This window comes from Lynx rufus, unplaced genomic scaffold (genome assembly GCF_022079265.1).
Source record: "Lynx rufus isolate CCGP_SWC_20201006 ecotype Redwood Valley unplaced genomic scaffold, mLynRuf1.p SCAF_9, whole genome shotgun sequence".
Classification (NCBI taxonomy): domain Eukaryota; kingdom Metazoa; phylum Chordata; class Mammalia; order Carnivora; family Felidae; genus Lynx; species Lynx rufus.
The window spans coordinates 58,618,730-58,637,307 of NW_025814897.1; the positions used below are offsets into that span (position 1 = coordinate 58,618,730).

The 18,578-nt window shown below is 40.5% G+C and overlaps 2 protein-coding genes across 3 annotated transcripts in view; one reads left to right on the plus strand and one right to left on the minus strand.

Annotated features, from left to right (window-relative positions):
- Nucleotides 1-18,578, plus strand: part of FAM168A (family with sequence similarity 168 member A) — a 185,856-nt gene that overhangs the window by 151,003 nt on the left and 16,275 nt on the right. For both annotated transcript variants that reach the window (XM_047071197.1, XM_047071198.1), the window contains exon 3: nucleotides 13,077-13,157. In XM_047071197.1, the coding sequence (XP_046927153.1) occupies nucleotides 13,077-13,157 (81 nt within the window). The remainder of the gene's footprint in view (nucleotides 1-13,076; nucleotides 13,158-18,578) is intronic.
- The window catches only part of RELT (RELT TNF receptor), a 49,172-nt gene continuing 44,510 nt past the window's right edge, over nucleotides 13,917-18,578 (minus strand). Inside the window, exon 13 of the transcript XR_006960606.1 lies at nucleotides 13,917-13,993. The gene's annotated coding sequence lies outside the window, so the exon portion shown is untranslated. The remainder of the gene's footprint in view (nucleotides 13,994-18,578) is intronic.

The following is an 18,578-nucleotide window of genomic DNA, read 5'->3' on the forward strand; positions in this document are numbered from 1 at the left end:
AAAACCATTCCATGTACAGCACTATGAATTTATAGCAAATGAATTGAATAAAAGTACTTAGGGATAAATTTAACAAAAGAAGTGTAAAACTTATACTTTGAAAACTCTAACATGTTGAAAGAAATTAGGATCTAAATACATGGAAAAACATCCCATGTTCATGGATTGAAAGACTTAATATTTTTTAAGATGGTAATAGTTCCTAAATTGATCTACAGATTCAAAATAAACCCTATCAAAATTCTAGCTGGTTTGTTTGCAGATTTTGACAAGATGTTAATAAAATTCATGTGGAAATTCAAAGGACCCATATTAGCCAAAACAATCTTGAAAAAGAACAAAGTTGGAGGACCCACACTTCCCAATTTCAAAGCTTATTAGAAAGCTACAATAATAAATGTGGATTTATTGTGACTTTTGCCACAATGTGATTTTGGCATAGGGGTAGACATATGCATCAGTGGAATAGAATTAAGTATCCAGAAGCCAGCTGTCACATTTATGGTCAATTTTCAACAAGCATACCAAAAACAATTCAATAGAGAAAGAATAATCATTTCAACAAATGGTGCTGGGACACTGTATATCCACATATGAAAGAATGAAGTACTTCACATGATATGCAAATATTAACTTAAGATGGATCCAAAGCCCTAAATATAAGAGCTAATGCTATAAAACTTATACAGGAGAGCTTGGAGGTAAATCTTTGTGAGCTTAAGATTTGGCAGTGGTTTCTTAACTATATAACACCAATAGCACAAACAGCCAAAAGAAAAAAAAATAGATAAATTGGAATTCATCAAAAGTAAAAAGTTTTGGGGGCACCTGGGTGGCTCAGTCGGTTAGGCATCCAGCTCTTGATTTTGGCTCAGGTTATAATCTCACAGTTCATGAGAACGAGCCCTGCATCAGGCTCTGTGCTGACAGCGTGGAGCCTGCTTGGGATTCTCTGTCTCCCTCTCTCTCTGCTCCTGCCCCTCCCTTGCTTGTGTGCACTCTCTCTCAAAATAAACATTTAAAAAATAAGTTAAAAAAATAATAAAAGTAATTTTTTTAAAAAAGGGGAAAACTTTTGTGTTTCAAAGGACATTCAAGAAAGCAAAAAGACAGCCTACAGAATGGGGTAAAATATTTGCAGATCATCTGTCTGATAAAACATCTAGTTCTAGATTGCATCTAGAATATATCAAGAACTCTTAACAACTCAATAATAAAAAGACAACCCAATTAAGAAATATGCAAAGAACCTGAATAGATAGTTCTTCAAAGAAGATATACAGATGGCTAATAAACACATGAAACAGTTCCTAAATAATTATCAGGGAAATGCAAATCAAAACCACAATCAGATAGCACTTTACACCCCTAGGATGGCTGTAATCAAAAAGTCAGGTAATAACAAGTGTTGACAAGGATGTGGAGAAAGTGAAAACTCATACTGCTGGTGGGAATGTAAAAAATGGTGTAGCCACTTTAGAAAACAGTCTTGTCAGTCCTCAGATGGGTTCCTGTCTCTGACTGTGCTTATATTGTTCTTTTGGTTTTATTTTGTTTGGATGTCATTCCTCTTATCTTTGCCTGCCAGAATCCTGCCACCTCACAAGACCCACCTCAAAAATCCAGTTTCCCAATGGCTAGGTTGTGTATCTTTATCTGGTATTGCCAAATTGCCCTTCAGAATGCTTTTACTGATTCCCATGGTTTTAGATCCTTCCCAACACTTGCTATTGTGAGACTTTAAAATTTTTGTCACTCTGATATGTGTGAAATGATATTTTATTCCATGTATTCACATTTTGCTGATTACTAGTATGATTGAACATCTTTTCCCTTTCTCCTCCTTTTCCCTAGTCATTTTGAGTGATTTCTTCTATGAATACTGTGATTAGATGTTATTGGCTTATTTTCATTTCCTTGTTGATTAAATATGAGTTTTTTACTCTGGATACATTTGTTATAAATATCTTTGTACTTGTTTTTTAACTTTGTTTAAATTTTAGTGAGTTAAATTTATCAACCTTTTGTGGTTTTTCCTTTTGATTTCATCTAAGAAATACTTTCTAATCCCAAGTTCAAACTATACTCTCCTATTTTCCCTCATAGTTTTAAGTGTTTTTGTTGTTGTTGTTTTAATATTTAAGTTTTTGGTCTTTCTGGAATTGGAGAAGTATGAGATGGGGATCAAATTTTTTCTTCACATGGAAAAAGCAAGTATTCTATGTTTTACTGAATTTAAACAAGATCTTCCCTTTCCAGATCTCTTAAAACAGCATAATAGAATAAAAAAGTGAATTGACATGGGAGGAAAACGAATTTATGGACTAAATCATCAATTTGCAAAATTTCATCTTGCTCTTTTATTTCTTTTTAGAAAATAAATACAGGGAGGGTGGGAATCACTCACCAAACAATCTGTAAAGTATTGAGACCTCCCTTCATAGATGCCAAAAAAAAAAAAAAGGCAGCAGCACACTCCTGGAGTGAAGATTGAGACAGAATAGGCCATCTGCTTTCCATTAAGGTTTCTCCCATACCCCATGCTGACAGGGAGGGAGCTTTGGAGATACTGTTAGATTTGTAAAAGAATTTTTTTTCCCTTCAGAAACAGCACACACTTGGCCTTATGTACTTACCTAAGGAACAATTTTATTATTAGTTTTAACAATCTATTCTTCCTCTCTTTCTCTCTCTCTCTCTCTCCCCCCCCCCCCGCCTCTATATATGTAATTTATTGTCAAATTGGTTTCCATACAACACCCAGTGCTCATCCCAACAGGTGCCCTCCTCAATGCCCATCACCCACTTTCCCCTCCCCCCCCATCAACCCTCAGTTTGTTCTCAGTATTTAAGAGTCTCTTATGGTTTGCCTCCTTCCCTCTGTAACTTTTTTCCCCCCTTCCTCTCCCCCCTGGTCTTCTGTTAAGTTTCTCAGGATCCACCTATGAGTGAAAACATATGGTATGTCTTTCTCTGCCTGACTTATTTCACTTAGCATAATACTCTCCAGTTCCATCCATGTTGCTGCAAATGGCCAGATTTCATTCTTTCTCATTGCCAAGTAGTATTCCATTGTATATATAAACCACATCAAAAAAAACCACATCTTTTTCCATTCATCAGTTGATGGACATTTAGGTTCTTTCCATAATTTGGCTATTTAACAACCTATTTTCTTATCTTTTTTCATTGATGATACTGCTTTTGCACTAAAGGCATGCCATGTTAAACCTGCTCTGGCTTTAGCAGCCTTCTTCTTCTAGGGGTCATCCAGGATGAATGACCCACACAGGTTACTGGCTTTTTAACTAGAGGGTAAGTCCTCCCTGGAGATGCAACACAGGTCAGAGCACAATTGATTACTGGATATTTCTCAGAGGGAGTTGCCTTGCCCTAAACTGGGAAGAACAGTGCCTTACTTACCACCCTTAAAATTCCATGGGGCTCACTAGTGGGAGTCTGGGTGGGTAGGCCTTGCCAGTGTTTAGGCTACCTCAAATTCAAGTCTGGTGGGCAGGTCCAGAGCTAGCCCTGTAGAACCGCTGTCTGTGTAGACTGACCTGCAGTCTCGCCAGGATAGCACTCTAAGCAGCCAGGCCTCCCAGCTAGGAAGAAAATCAGATTCAGGCTGTTTTCTGGAGCCAAGAGATTCAAGAGCCCATTTGATTTATTTTCTTTCCTTCTGCCTATTAAAAGAAGCAACAAAAAGCCTATAAAACTTGCAGTTAGAATGTTTCCCATCTTGCTTTGTAGCCTTTTGCCTCACAGCAGGAAAAGTGAGGTTTTGCTGTAAGGATGGTATTTTGTAGGCTGTGTCTCCTAAATATCTTTGTTGTTGCCCATTTTCCTCTTTATCCCATCACTACTGTTTTAGCTTTGCCTTTGGGCAATTGCAGTAACTTCCTATCTGGTCCTTCCCTCTGATCTCACCCACTCTGAACCTGTTTACAGTTGCTGCTGGAGTAGGCAAAACACAAATCTGAAACTCTTGGTTCAGAATCCTCCAGTGGATTCTTATTATTGAGTGATAAATTCTTTCCCTAAGCCTGGCATTCAGATCCCTTCACAATCTGTTCTCAGTCTACCTTCTTATCTTCATTTCTTGTTGCTTTTCCCTACACACTATAAACTCCAACTGTACTAAACCATTTGCCGTTTGCCTAGTGTGGCATACGTTTTCATGCCATCGTGCATGAAGGGAGTATCTATTTCTTTGTCCCCACTCCTTCACACCTCTGACAAACTGCTCCCAGTCATTGTTCAAGGCCAATCAAATGTTCCTTCTTCTGACAAGCCATTCCCAGCTTTCCCAGACCTGTTCTTCACTCCTTCCTCCGCCTTCTGGTAACACTCCGACATTCTCTCATTATATGTCATATAGATTACCTGTAGATTAATATAAGTAGCTATATTATTTCCCTATTAAACTTTAAGTTCCTCTGTAAGGAACCTTACATCCTGTTAGCACAGAGTAAGCATTTGGTAGATATTAACTATGCTGATGGATAATGATGAAGAAATCTGGATTAAGTTACTTTCGGCCTTCACTGACTGCACATCACCAGCATCTTAATACGTCAATTAATTATTTTTCAAAAATTTTTAATGTTTTATTTACTTTTGAGAGAGAGAGAGAGAGAGAGAGATGGAGTACAAGTGGGGGAGGGGCAGAGAGAGAGGGAAACCCAGAATCTGAAGCAAGCTCCAGGCTCTGAGCTGTCAGCTGTTCTCTCTCGTGAACTGTGAGATCATGACCTGAGCTGAAGTCAGATGTTTAACCAACTTAGTTACCTAAGTGCCCATTTTTTTTTTTTTAATTGGGGAAAACCCATCAGCAGAAGACTGAACAAGGCAAGAAGAAAGTTGAATTGCTTTAAGGGAAGGGGATTTGTAAATTGAAGTCTGGCCAAAGGTGGGCAATCAGGATGGAGAAGGGGTTGAAGGAATTGGATTTATTGGATTTAGACAAGAGAAGATTCAGGAAGAATATCTGATACCTTCATATCTCTGGAGGATTGTCCTGGAGCAGAAGGAGCATACATATTCTTTGAGAACCAGGACCAGTAGCTTGGAAGCTTTTCAGGGTCAGATACCTTATAAGCCAGGTTGTTAGCCAGTGTGAAGAATTTCTTAACTTTCAGAGCTCTCCTGCAGGAACTTTGACTGCCTAAAGGGCTTCTGAGCATACCATCATTAGAAGAGTGTGCCAGCAGGGGCCATGTGGCCAGCTATGAGGACCATTATAAAGGATATTCTTGTACTGGGTGGCAAATTGGACTCAATCACCTCTAATACCTCTTCTAACTCTGTAATTCAGTGCCTGTGTGATGCTTTTCTTTAAAAAAAAAAAAAATTTTTTTATATTTATTTTTGAGAGAGACAGCACAAGTGGGGGAAGGGCAGAGAGAGAGGGAGACAAAGAAACCGAAGCAGGCTCTAGGCTCTGAGCTGTCAGCACAGAGCCCAGTGTGGGGCTCTAACCCACAAATCGTGAGATCATGACCTGAGCCGAAGTCTGGCGCTTAACTGACTGAGCCACCCAGGCACCCCTCTGATGCTTTTCAATAGCACCAGTATGACTTACATTAGTATGCTGAGTGGGAATAATAGCTGTTGTGTTGTGTTGTGTTTTGGGTAACTGAACCATCTTTGACCAAATTGAGTAATTTTTTGTTTTCCCACATTATGAAGCTAAAACTTGGGGGGGGGGGGTGGGCAGCCAAATCCCAAGGTTTGTGTTGAGTAGACTCATGTTTTGAGGAGAGGTAGGGAAGTTGGTAGAAATGGACTTTGTCTCACTCAGCAGGCCTGGATTCTGTCTCCACTCTGTTCACAAGCTATTTAAGGTAAGTCTAAGATATGTAAGATAAGTCTAAGTTTCAGTATCCTTATTTCTAAAATGGGATTGCTAAGGTATTTCATGGAGTTAGTGTGAAGATTAAATTAGATAAAGAAGGCCTGACATAATGCTCAGAACATAATACAGATTCAAAATTATATTCTTCCTTTTACCCTCTTTTTTATTTTGAGAGAATTAAATATTTTTTGTTTGGGTTTTGGTCACCAGGCCTTGAAGTGAAGGGGGTGGCAGTTTTTTTCTTTTTCATCTTGAGCTGCAGACCTAAAATGTCTTCATTGCATAAGTGTCCCCTGATCACAAAGACATAATCCTCTTTGTCTTCCTAAGCCAGGGAGTTAGTTTTCCACTAGCCTTTTGATACTCTTGCTTTCTTACTTCCTAAAGATCAAGTCATTTCAGAAATAGTCCTCTGATTTCTCTTAAAAGCAATTTCTAATTTCCATTTTAATCGAAAACTAGCTTTACATTTCTTCAGTCCTAATCCTAGTGACAACAAGAGGAAGGGATTAGATTATATTGACATCCATAAAGCAATTAAAATGTACACATCAGAATCCCAGGAAACCTGATCACTACTATAGCTTTTGGGATACAAAGGAGAAAAGCTCATTTTTTCCGTTTATTCTCTTTACTCCTGACCTTCAAAGAATTTAACTATAGAAGGGGCAGACTTCCTTCCAAGGACCAAATCATAGTTATTTGACAGGTGTGGAAAAGGCATTATTGCTTTCAGGATTCCCTTTCCAGTAATACCACTGACTTGCTGAAAAATCTTATCCAGAAAGATACTTCACCTCTCCAAGCCTCTGTTTCCTTTTCTACAAAATGGGGGAAATAGCATTAGTTTAGTTTTGTTTTAAGATTCTATTTTTAAGTAATCTCTACACCCAATGTGGGGTCTGAACTCACAACCCCAAGATCCAGAGTCATGTGCTCCACTGACTAAGCCAGCCAGGTGCCCCAACATTAGTGTTGTTTTGAGGCTCAAATGAAATCACAGGTGTAAAAAATATCTTTGTGTGAGCAGTGGGAGAAATGTATATGGTGTATTATTTGAACTCAATATCTTTACCCCTGATGAGCTTCCACAGATCCAGGTAGCTTTGGGGGACCAGGACCTGGGATGCATTCTGCTCCCTTGGGTCTTTGAGAGTCAAAGGGAATGTCTTTGGAGTGTGCCAGGAGGAGACTTCCAGCAGGGAATAGCTGCATACCAGCAAGTGCTACTGTGGACTAAGCTTATATTCTAGTGGTGGGAGACAGATGGTCTCCCCTAAGCAAGTAAATATATAGTATGTCAGGCTAAGTGCTGTGAAGAAAAACAAAGCAGGATAAGAAGCATAGAGAGTAATGAAAGTTGAGAGTACTATTTTAGAAAGAATATAAAATCCTTTGAACAGAGTTCCAGGAAGAGGGAATACAAAGAGTAAAAGGCTGAGATGGGAAAATGCTTGACACATTAAGAAGAGCAAGGAGGCCAATGTGGCTGGAGTAGATTAGCATGGGGGCAGATAGTCGGAGAGGAAGTTTAGAGAGGTGGCTGAGGCTCAAGTGGGTCATTAAAAGGATTTCTTTGCGATTGCCATGGGAAGCTAAAGAGAGGAGTGTCATGATCTGATTTAATGTTTTAACAGGATCACTCTGGCTGCTGTGGGAAATAGACTGCACAGAATCAAAGGTAGAAGCAGGGAGACCAATTATGAAGCTAGTGCAGTAATTTGGAAAGATGTATGTAGGCAATGAGAGAGAGTCAGATTCTGAATATATTCTGAAGGTGGAACTGAAAGGATTTGCTGATGTGGATAGGAGAGAAAGAATAGTATCAAGGATGAATCTAAGGTTTTTGGCCTGAGGAACTGGAAGAATGAGTTGTCATTCACTGGTGTAGAGAAAACTGCAGAGGAACAGGTTTAGAAGGGAATAGGAGGATAGAAAGTAAAAATTCCTTTTCAAGGAGATGTTTGAAATAATAATAGCTGACTTTTTGAAGTCTTAACTATTTGCCTGGCTCCTAGTGCTTTGAGGTCTTAACTAATTTAAACTTAGGGCAACTTGTTAGGTAAGTAACAGTCCCATTTTACAGATGAAAACTCAAGCACAGAGGGGGTAAATAAGTGGCCCAAGATCACATAAATATTCGTGTTGCTGGAATACATACCTAAGTCTGGGTCTAGCTCCAGAGACCAGGCTATCCGATAGCTTTGATAGTCTAGCAAACATCCAAATGGAGATGTTGAGTAGGCAGTTAGATACTATATGAGTCAGGAGTTGAGGAGAGAAGTCTGGTTTAACAGTACGAAACTCATACATAGTGACAGATATAGCTGGAAAGGTAAGTTAGAGCCATCCACTATAAAGGGAGACATGGTTACAAGAAGATAAAATGATGAGCTCAAGCCCCCAAGACAACCTTTCCTCTCAGGTATGGTTACCCCATCAGTTCTGCTTCTTAGAGCCAAGGAAGGTACAAATCAAGCCACTTATGGATGCCCCAAAATGCTACCCTCCATGCTCTTGCCTGGAATGTCCTTCTTTCTCTTTCTTATCCACATCCGGGACACCTAGTGCCCTGCATAATCCCTGGCAGATAGTAGATACTAAAAAATATTGGTTAATGAAGGCCTCTTCTCTGCCCACTCTCAACCTTTATCATGGCACTTTTCAGGAGGCATTCTAACTATCCACTTATCCATCTTTATCCCTCATTAGTTGGTGACTCTCTCAAAGCCAGGGACCCTGCTGAATTTGTTTCTCTTGTTTATAAACCTATCTTAGCTCCAGAATACCGCCCCCCCTCCCCGCCATAATCTCTGCATTGAGTACCTATTTTCTGCCTTATCTGTGCCAGGCTTTAGAGATGCCAGCACCATCATCAACAGAAGCAGCAAGATGAATAATATCGTTGGGAACAAGGAAACAAAACCAAACCAGGAAAGTTGTAGGGAGGAAGACTAGCTTACATTTGATGCCCTTTCTAGAGAAGGAAAGTTGATGGTGGGGAAGAGATTCTCTACTGGCCACAAAGACTATTCACCACCACCTTATGTTTGAGAAGCTCAGATGCTTCCTGTCCAGGCTGAGGGAAGGGGAGGGGAGGAGTGGTGTGTTAATAGGGCGGGAACGAGGAACTGACCGAAAGCTATTGTATACAAGCAAATAAGACATAGTTGTGTCTTCAGGGAGCTTACAGTTTGGGGAGGGTGAGCAGGACAGGAAATATAAACATACCGTTGATGTACAGTGTGATAAGTTCTGTAATTGGGGATACATGTGTCTTCAAATTTGTTCTGTTCTGAAGGGCAGAAGCTACCAATAGAGTTCAGTGAAGTATGAAAAGTCACTTTCAGACCATCAGAGCAATCTCACAGTGTAGTAGGGGTCTCAGGAAAGGAAAGAGTTTGCTATCTGTAGAGATGTAAGGGCTAGGTTGAATGATCCCATGAGTGTGTCATAGAGGAGGCCCTAGACCCAAATGTGAGGGTCCACCAAATGGCCTTTGAGTACATTCTAGCATCAGCAGTCCCTTTTCTTTCTCTCAGCCTCAGGATGTCATTTATAAAACAAAGAGGGTTGGAGGATCAAATAAAGTTCGTTCTATTCAGCCATCTTATATCTGTCAAACACAAGTGAATGAAAAATAATTCTACTTGGAAACATTGAAGGGAGATCCTATAATTGCCCCCCAAAGTAAAAGGCATCTGAAATGACAAAACAGGGGTATGATTACCCTTGGCCTCACAGTCCTCTCACGTGAAGCTGAATATAGATTTCAGCTAGGAGACTGGGTCACTTTGCTTCTCAGATTAAAGCCCTGACTTTCTTCTTGATAAGTAGCAGATCTCCATGATGCTAATTAAGAGACAACAAGTTATCTACCTTGGTTCTGAAATTAGAAAATGATTGAGGGATAAAGTGAGATGAATTTTCTTTGGAGTTGGAAAAGATTTAGGGAAAGGCATACTAACAAAGATACATTATTAAAGTGCAATATTTACAAATCCCAAAGAAGCTTTTAGGGATTTAGGGATTTAATCTTTGACTTTTAAAATCAGCTTTCCATCATCAGTCAAAATACCAATGAGCATTAAAAAGCTGCAGGGAGCAGTGAGACAGGCACTTACTTACTGCTAGTGCAAGTACAAATTGATAGTTTGTCTAGGAAGCAGTTTGGCAAAGTATGTGAAAACTCTTAGCACGTCACTTCTCATCACCTCTGCTGATATTGCCCTGATCTGAGGCCCATCATCTATTGCTAGGAGTTTGCAGTAGCCTTCTAACTGGTCTCTGCTTCTCCACACTGCCCACATTATACTCTGCTTTCAACACAGTGATCAGAGTGACCCTTTTCAAACGAAAGTCAGATCATATTATTCTTCTGCTCAAACCCCTGTGATGTCTTCTCATTTCACTCAGAATGAAAGTGAAGTCCTTTCAATAGGACTATGAGGCCCTGTGTGAACTGTCCAGCCCTTTACCTCTCTGACTTCCTCTACTACTACTGTCCCCCTCAATTGTTCCACTTCAGCCGTACTGGCCTCTTTGCTGTTCCTCGGACACATCCCGTAGGCTTTCCACTTAGGGGCTGTGTACATTTTCCTTCATCTGAAATGCTCTTTCTTTAGCCATCTGCTTGGGTAACTTTATTTCCTTCAAGTCTTTGTGAAAATCTTACCTTCTCAATGTGTCTTATATTGGTTACCCTATTCAATATGGCAGTGCCTCCGTCCAACACTCTGGCACTTCTTACACTCTCTACCCTGCCATTTTTCTCTTTTCCATAGCACTTTAGACTGTGTTTATTCATATTTACTATTTATCCACTGCCTTCTCCTACCTTTTTAAAATATAAGTTCCACAAGTACAGGCATCACGGTGTCTGGCACAGAGTAAATACTCAAATATTTGTTGAATGGATGAGCTTTAAAAATAGCACTATCTTTTGACCTAGAAATCTCACTTCTAGAATCGTTCCTAAAATAGAGATTTAGCCAAAGATTTATTTAGGTTGTTCTCATAGCTGCATTTACTATAATGAAAATTTGCAAACAACCTAAACATCTAAAAACAGAGTCATGGTTAAATGATTTGATATCTACATAATGGAATATCATAAAGATGTTTAAAATAATGTTTTTGAAGAATATGTAGTTAATATGGAAAAATACTTACAATGTTAAAGTGAAAAAGTAGAATATAAAACTACATATACCCGTACCTCACACCATTTACAGAAATGGATTGGTAATCTAAATATAAGAGCCAAAACCATACAACTTGTAGAAGAAACCATAAGGTTAAATCTTCATGACCTTGGATTTGGCAATGGATTCTTAGGTATGACACCAAAAGCATGAGCAACAAAACAAAAAAATAGGCAAATTGGACTTCATCAAAATTAAAAATTTTTGTGCATCAAAGGCATTGTCAAAAGGAAAAGACAACCCATGGAATGGGAGAAAATATTTGCAAATCATATACCTGATTAGGGTTTAATATTCAGATTATATAAAAGATTCCTTAAACTCAACAACAGAACCAAGTGACCCAGTTTTTTAAATGGGCAACTATTTTGAATAGACATTTCTCCAAAGAGGTATATGATGACCAATAAGCACATGAAAAGATGCTCAGCATCATTAATCATTAGGGAAATGCAAATTGAAATCACAGCAAGATACCACTTCATTCCTACTAGGATGGCTATAATTAAAAAAAAAAAAAAGGTAACAACTGTTGCTGAGGATATGGGAAAATTGAAACCCTAATACATTGCTGATATGAATGTAAAATGGTATAGCCACAATGCAAAACAGTTTGGTGGTTCCTCAGAAACCACCAAAGGATAAATGGTAAATAGATGTGGCATATACATACAGCGGATAATTATTCAGCCTTAAAAAGGAATGTAGTTTCAGTACATGCTTAAACATGGGCATATCTCAAAAACATTACGCTAAAGTGAAAGAAGCTAGACACAAAAGGGTAGTATATGATTCCATTTATATAAAATATCTAGAATAGGTAAATTCATAGAAACAAAGTAGATTAGAGGTTAACAGGAGCTATGGTTAGAGGGAATGGGATATCATTGCTTAATGGGTATAGAATTTAGAGTGATTAAAAAGTTTTAGTAACAGATAGTGGGGATGTTTCTACAACATTGTGAACATGATTAATGACACTGAATTATACACTTAAGTGGTTAAAATCACAAATTTTGTAATATGTATTTTGTCCCAATAAAAATTTCCAAAAAAGGGGCTCCCTGCAGGCTCAGTTGGTAGAGCATGTGACTCTTGGTCTTGGGGTCGTGAGTTCAAGCCCCACATTGGAGAGTAGATTGTACTTAAAAAAAAAAAAATCCTTTAAAAATTAAACAACAACAACACCAACAATACATAACATGCAGTGGCAGGCTAGATCTAGCTTGTGTGCACCCTCTAGAGCCAGTTGTGAGCGCCTTTTCCCAACTACTCCTTCAGTGACATTGGTAGCTTGAAATTGGCCACGGTGGGAGTATTTCTACCATGGAATTTGGCAAATGCTAGAAATAGAACTCCACTTCAATCCCCTCAAGCCAGTTGTTAAATATTTACCAGAACACCACTGAATATATGTGAATATATAAAAATGTATAGAAAACTCTCCAGAAGGATAGCTGTTACCACCTCGGGGGAGTAGAGTAGTGTTGCAGCAGGAATGTGAGAGTAAACTTAGACTTTTTACCACATACACTTTGATGGTGTTTCCATTTTTTTTTTCTTTTTTACAATGAGTACATAGACATACAATTCTTGTACTGTTTTTTTAATGTTTACTTTTATTTTTGAGAGAGAGAGAGAGAGAAAACACAAGTTGGGGGAGGGGCAGAGAGAGAGACACGCAGAATCTGAAGCAGGCTCCAGGCTCTGAGCTGTCAGCACAGAGCCAGACGCAGAGCTGGAAGCCACGAACTATGAGATCATGATCTGAGCCCAAGTCGGATGTTTAACCAAATGAGCCACCAGGAGCCCCTTTCTTGTGCTATTTTTTTTAAAAAGGAAAATCTGCATGTATTAGGATTGTGGTATTGGTGCCTTTTCTCAAGAGGCTAAAAGCTGGTTATATATACTGTCTGAAAAAAAAGGTCCATGAAGAGGCTGAAGGCCAACCCTGGGACTTGGATTCTGTTTCCTTTTCTTGTCCAATTAATTGGGGCTTTTTTGTCTCTTCACAGGTTACCCTACAGCCTACCCCGCAGCAGCGCCTGCCTACAATCCCAGTCTGTACCCCACCAATAGCCCCAGTTATGCTCCAGGTAAGGAGAAAGTGAAGACAGCAGTGGTGCCTGGGGTGGGAGGTGGGACTCTGTTTGGAAAAACAAACCCACCCGCTGGCCTTTTCCTGTCCTTAATTGCTCTGGACTCCGCCCATCCAGGCCTGATTCTCCTGGGAGTCCCCTCTGGGAACTGGGGGCAGTTGAGCCTAAGGGTTGGGGTGGGAATAGAATCTCCTCCGTTCTCCTTGGGATCTAAGGTTGGCCCATCTTTTCTCTGCTGGAATATCTGAAACATGCATCCTCTTCACAGAACCTTTTCTGCTCTCCCAAACAATGTCCAAATCAGTTCTTTGCTCGGTTTTCCCTAAGGCTGCCATTGAGACACACACAGATGCAAACACACACACCAGACTTCCTGGGTGTGGATTTGGAAGAGAGTGAGAGACTTGCCACCAGAGGATAAAGAACTGGTTTTCAGGCTGAGGCAAGGAACCTGTTTTTCACAAATCACAAAGGCCTAGCATTCCTTTATCTTATCCATTCCTGGATAGAGATTGATACAGATTTGAAATGTTAAAAAAATAAAAAATTGTTCTCATTTGGGCTAGGAGCAGTGCAGAGGTCTTACCACCAATACTAACCCTCATACTTAGTGGGTGCTTTAACACTCAAGGGGCCGGAGAAAGAATCTGGATGCTGCATGTAGAAAGTCCTGGGTTTGAATCCTGATTACTCAACTCACTAGTTGTGAGGCCTTGGACAAAATAGTTCTCTCAGAGAAATGTGCTACTTACTTACCTCAGGGGTGTAGATGGTTTTAAGTAAGCTCCTCTTCATTTACTCAACAAGTATTTATTTGTTGAATGTCCTCCACACTAGAATAGAGAAAAAGAGCCATCTTTGCCTAAAATAACTTCTAGTTCATTTGGGAGTTGGCATATAAACAAATTCATAGCTGTGCGGTGTGATGAAAGGGTACAGGATGCTTCACAGGGGGTCTCGCAATAGAGACCTGAGGAAGAAGCAGGAGACATTCTTTTAAGCACATAAGGAAAGAATTGGACATTCTAAACAGAGTAGAGCCTGGGCAAAGGAATGGTGATGTGGGAATGGTTGAAGCACACTGTAGGGGTGGGGATAATAGATGAATCTGAACTACAGATGTCCAAGGGCCAGATTTGGAAAGGCCTTAAATGCCATAATCATATCCCCCCCCCCGCCATGTTCTTGTTTAGTAATGATTATTCTAGAGTTAAAAAGCTTGAAAAGACCTTAGAGATCCTCCAGTTCAGCTCCTTCTCTTGACAAGAGAGATCCAGAAATAAACAGTGTTTTGTCCAAATTACTCAATGATGCAGCAATAGCATATGAACTAGAACCCTTGGCAGATCTTCGAGTTCTTGGTCTCATGCTTTTCTGTGCCAATTCAGCACTCATCCTACCATCGTTCCCTTTCTTCTGGAATATTTAAATAAGAGAAGAACATGGTCTATGTCAGAAGACCTAGATGTGAGTTCTGACTGTCACTTCCTAAATTAACAACCTTAGAGTCACTTGACCTCTCTGCACCTCAGTTGCTCCATTCTAAAGTAGGGATCATTTTGTAATCATACACACGTACATACCGTGAGCTCCCTCTTTTTTGAGAGACAAAGTACTATTTTATGCAAATAAGTGATGTTAACCCCTAAAGTCTTTACATAGGTATGTCATTCCACAGACATTTATTTTGGCCCTGCTATGCCCAAAGCACTCTAGAAGACACTGCATGTGATTCAGATTTGAGAAAGCTGAAGTCATTGACCTCAAAGAGCTTGTGAGGGTAGGAGTAATCCACAAGCTAAAACGTCTCTATCTCAGCTGAAGTTGGACGTTCAACCGACTGCGCCACCCAGGCGCCCCAATAGTTTATTCTATATTCACTTTTAATCAACAAAATACGTACTTCCAAAAAAATGTATAATAGGAGGCAGAAACAATGAAAGCTACAGAAATTTACCCTGATAAAAGATTTAATCAAATTTGATAAGATCTGTCTTAAAAACTATGGTGGTTTTGATTATCAAGTATCTCACAATATAGAAATGATTTAAATTTAAATGCTGTGAGATCTGTGAATTGGCTTGGTAAACTATCTGGTCTAAAACAAAATGAGGTGAGTAATTTCACAAGGTCAGCTAAGGTCAGGATGAAGAAGATGCGTGTGTGTAGTCAGGAGGCCACCAGTGACCTATGGAAGCAGAGTCAATGAAATGGGGAGCCCGGGAGTGAAGAAGCAGAGTTAGCAGACAGAGCCTGCTCTTACAAGAGACTTGACTACAAGGGAAAGGAGAACAAGGGAACGTGGGGTTAAAGGAGGCATTTTTTTTAGATGTGAGCATGATTAAGCATGTGAGCATGTAAGCGCTGATGGGAAGGAGCAAATGAGGAGGATAAGTCAGAGAGGCTGCCAGATAGAGCCAGGCCTTCAAGGAAGCTTTGCTGAGGTGGGAGATCTAGAGCTCTGTTCTCTTCTTTGTTTGGGGGAGCAGGTGGACGGGGCTGCCTCACACAGGAGGGCAGCTCTTTCTCTCCGACTACAGGAAAGGTCACAGATGCATGTGCTTAGAGTAAATTGTCCAGTGGAAAGTGGAGAGTTCTTGTTTAATGACTTTGATTTGCTGTTGGAGAGGTGAACAAGGATAGAGGGAGGGTTCTTAAGGAGAGAGGCCAATGTGTGAAAGCCTTACTGGAAGGAGAAGGATAAGTGTTACCAGCAGGTGACATAGTCGTGTAACAGGAGGCTCCACTGAGGGTGGAGGCCATGAATTCTTCAAGGCTCTAATTCCAGCACTGGGGCATTTTCTCATAATGTTCAGTATTTATGGTGCTGGTTTGTGGAACTGTTTGAGGATTAGTTTAGCAAGAAAGTGGAAGGACAGGGAATAAAAATAAATAGATAATATTTGTTGAATGGTTCCTATGTACCAGGGACTATTTTAAGCTCTTTATGGATATTGACTTGTTTTCTATCACAACAAACCTTTGAAGTCATTACTATTGTTATTCCCATTTTCCAAGTGGGAAAACTAAAATTTAGAGGAGTTAGGAACTAGCCCAAAGATCCAAACTCAGGCATCCTGCCACCACACCTGCATGTGGTCTGTGGCCGGCCAGAGAGAAATTGAGAAATTAGACTAGAGCAACCAGACTAGAGAGAACAGACAGAAGGAGCCTGGGACTGTGGGGAAAAAAAGAGGAGAGATTGGAAAGCTCCCAGCATGTATAAAGTACTGATTAGGTCTTAATTTTAAAACAAACAAATATCATCCCACTTCTAACTTGATTTTCCCCAATTTTATGTTTTCAAAATTTCACCATATTTCTAAGCTGTGACTGAAGCAACCTGACCGTTTCCTTAGAAACCCATACAATCCACTGTAGAGCGTGGTATTCCCACATGGTATCAGAAGGCCCCTAACTAGAAGCTGGAAGGACTGATTTTGATGTGACCTTGAGCAGATCCCTTTCCTTTGGAGTTAGACACACCCCACTGGTCTGTTGCATATTTTTAGAGGCCAGCCTCTGCATTCACCAGGTCTCCTGACTGCAGTAGGAGAGCTCCTGCTGAGGAAGGGCCGGCTCAAGGGCAGTGTAGGTTACTCTCAGCTTCCTGCTAGAAGCAGCCATTTGTGATGCTGAGAGATGCCTGTGGGGTAGAAGCCTGCAAAGAGCCAGGCTCTCAGGTTTAAATTTCTCTCAGCTTCTTCAAGGAGACCAAGAAGTTGCTTCAGAGAGAGCTATTTTTAGCAGCTCTGAGTACTCTAAGATGTCATCTGTTCACGATGCAGGGAAACATTTCACTCTTTCATTGGTTCTGAAAGCAGTGTGAGTACTTGGAGCTTTTTTCTAAGCTCTTGATGACTTTGGGGGTCTTATTTAAGGACCATTTGGCTCTGCAGGAAGCAGGAGCCAACTGAGACTCGTTCTCAGAATCTGAAAACCAAAGGATGTATCACATTATTGGTAATCTGACCTGAAAATGAAAGAAAAGGATAAACAGAATAACTAATGTAGATAGAAATGAAATACCTCCTCACAAGAGATATGTTTATAAACCATTTTCACCTACTGTCTCACTTGATTTCATAGCGACTTTATGAAGTACAAATACAAATTGTTCCTGTTTTGTATGTGACAAACCTGGAGAAGGGCAAGGGAAAGGAATTTGTGCCTCCTGAATACCTGCCATATTCCAGGCACTGTGTGAGTCATGGCACAAATGTTAATTTTTACTTCAGTCTTGTGTGAGTTGAATCTTCCTGCCTCTAGTTTTGCTCAGAGGTTAAATAACTTGTCCAAAGTTGCACAGCTAAAAAGCAGTGGAGCCAGAATTCAAACCCAGTCTGTCTGACCCTACAGCCCCTCCTGTAGCACCTCACTTCCCCAGAAGTTTCAAGTGATGAAGTACCTCTGCATTGGTCCTAGCCCTCTGGGGCTTTACAGAGAGCTCTTCAGAGGCCAAAGGTGATGATTTTGAACCCTGAACCTTTACTTCCTCTCACACACAAAGCCTCTGTCATGTGTGAAGTCCCTCTGCAGTTCAAAGAGCACTAACTTGGGTCAGATGCCTGGAAGATGCAGTGGCCTCAAGGAAGTGCTTCTCTTCAATGAATGGGCTTTCCTGGATGGCAAGTCTGTCATTCCCTCCAGGGTAGAGACACTTCACGCCCTGTGCATTCACTGTTTCTTATGTAGCCTGGGGGAAACTGCTATCTTGAGACAGTCTGTTTTTGTAACTGCAATGTATACTACTTTGCACAAGTTCTTAGTGGTAATTTCAACTAACATTTCTATCCAACAGAGTTTCAGTTCCTGCATTCAGCTTATGGTAGGAGAGCTATTTTTCCTCATCTGTATTATGGCCTATGAATGTGTTATCTCGTAACAACAGTAGATTCCCTCTCCTTCCCTCCCCAAATCCCATCCCTTAGGCTTGGGCTCCCCCAGGTGGCTCAGCAGCAGTTCCTAAAGCATGCAGGAACATGTCTGATGGTGCAAAATCATGGGTTGGAGACACACATGAACCGTCCCCTAGGGCAGCAATGAAGGATCATGGCACTAAAAGGCGTCTTTCCCCTTCCTCACCTCCGGGGTCCCATCTGACCTAGGTCAGAAACTTTCACCCTAACCTGGCTGCTGAATTCAAACAATCAAGTGAACAAAATTCTTGAGCCTGTATGGCTCCTCTCTGTTGGCTTTGTGGCAGCTCCTGTGGAGGAGTACCTGGATCACGCCTATAAGAACCCCAAAACACAATCTGCCCCAGGATCAGATTTTCCATCTCCATTGGCAGTCTGACATGTTTGAAAGACCTGGTTGACTTTAGATACAATCTGTTCCCTTAGCCCAAATCTTGAGCTCTAGCTCATTTTCAGGGCATTTTCCTGGATGGTGAGAGGTGAGGGCCAAGTGTGCTAA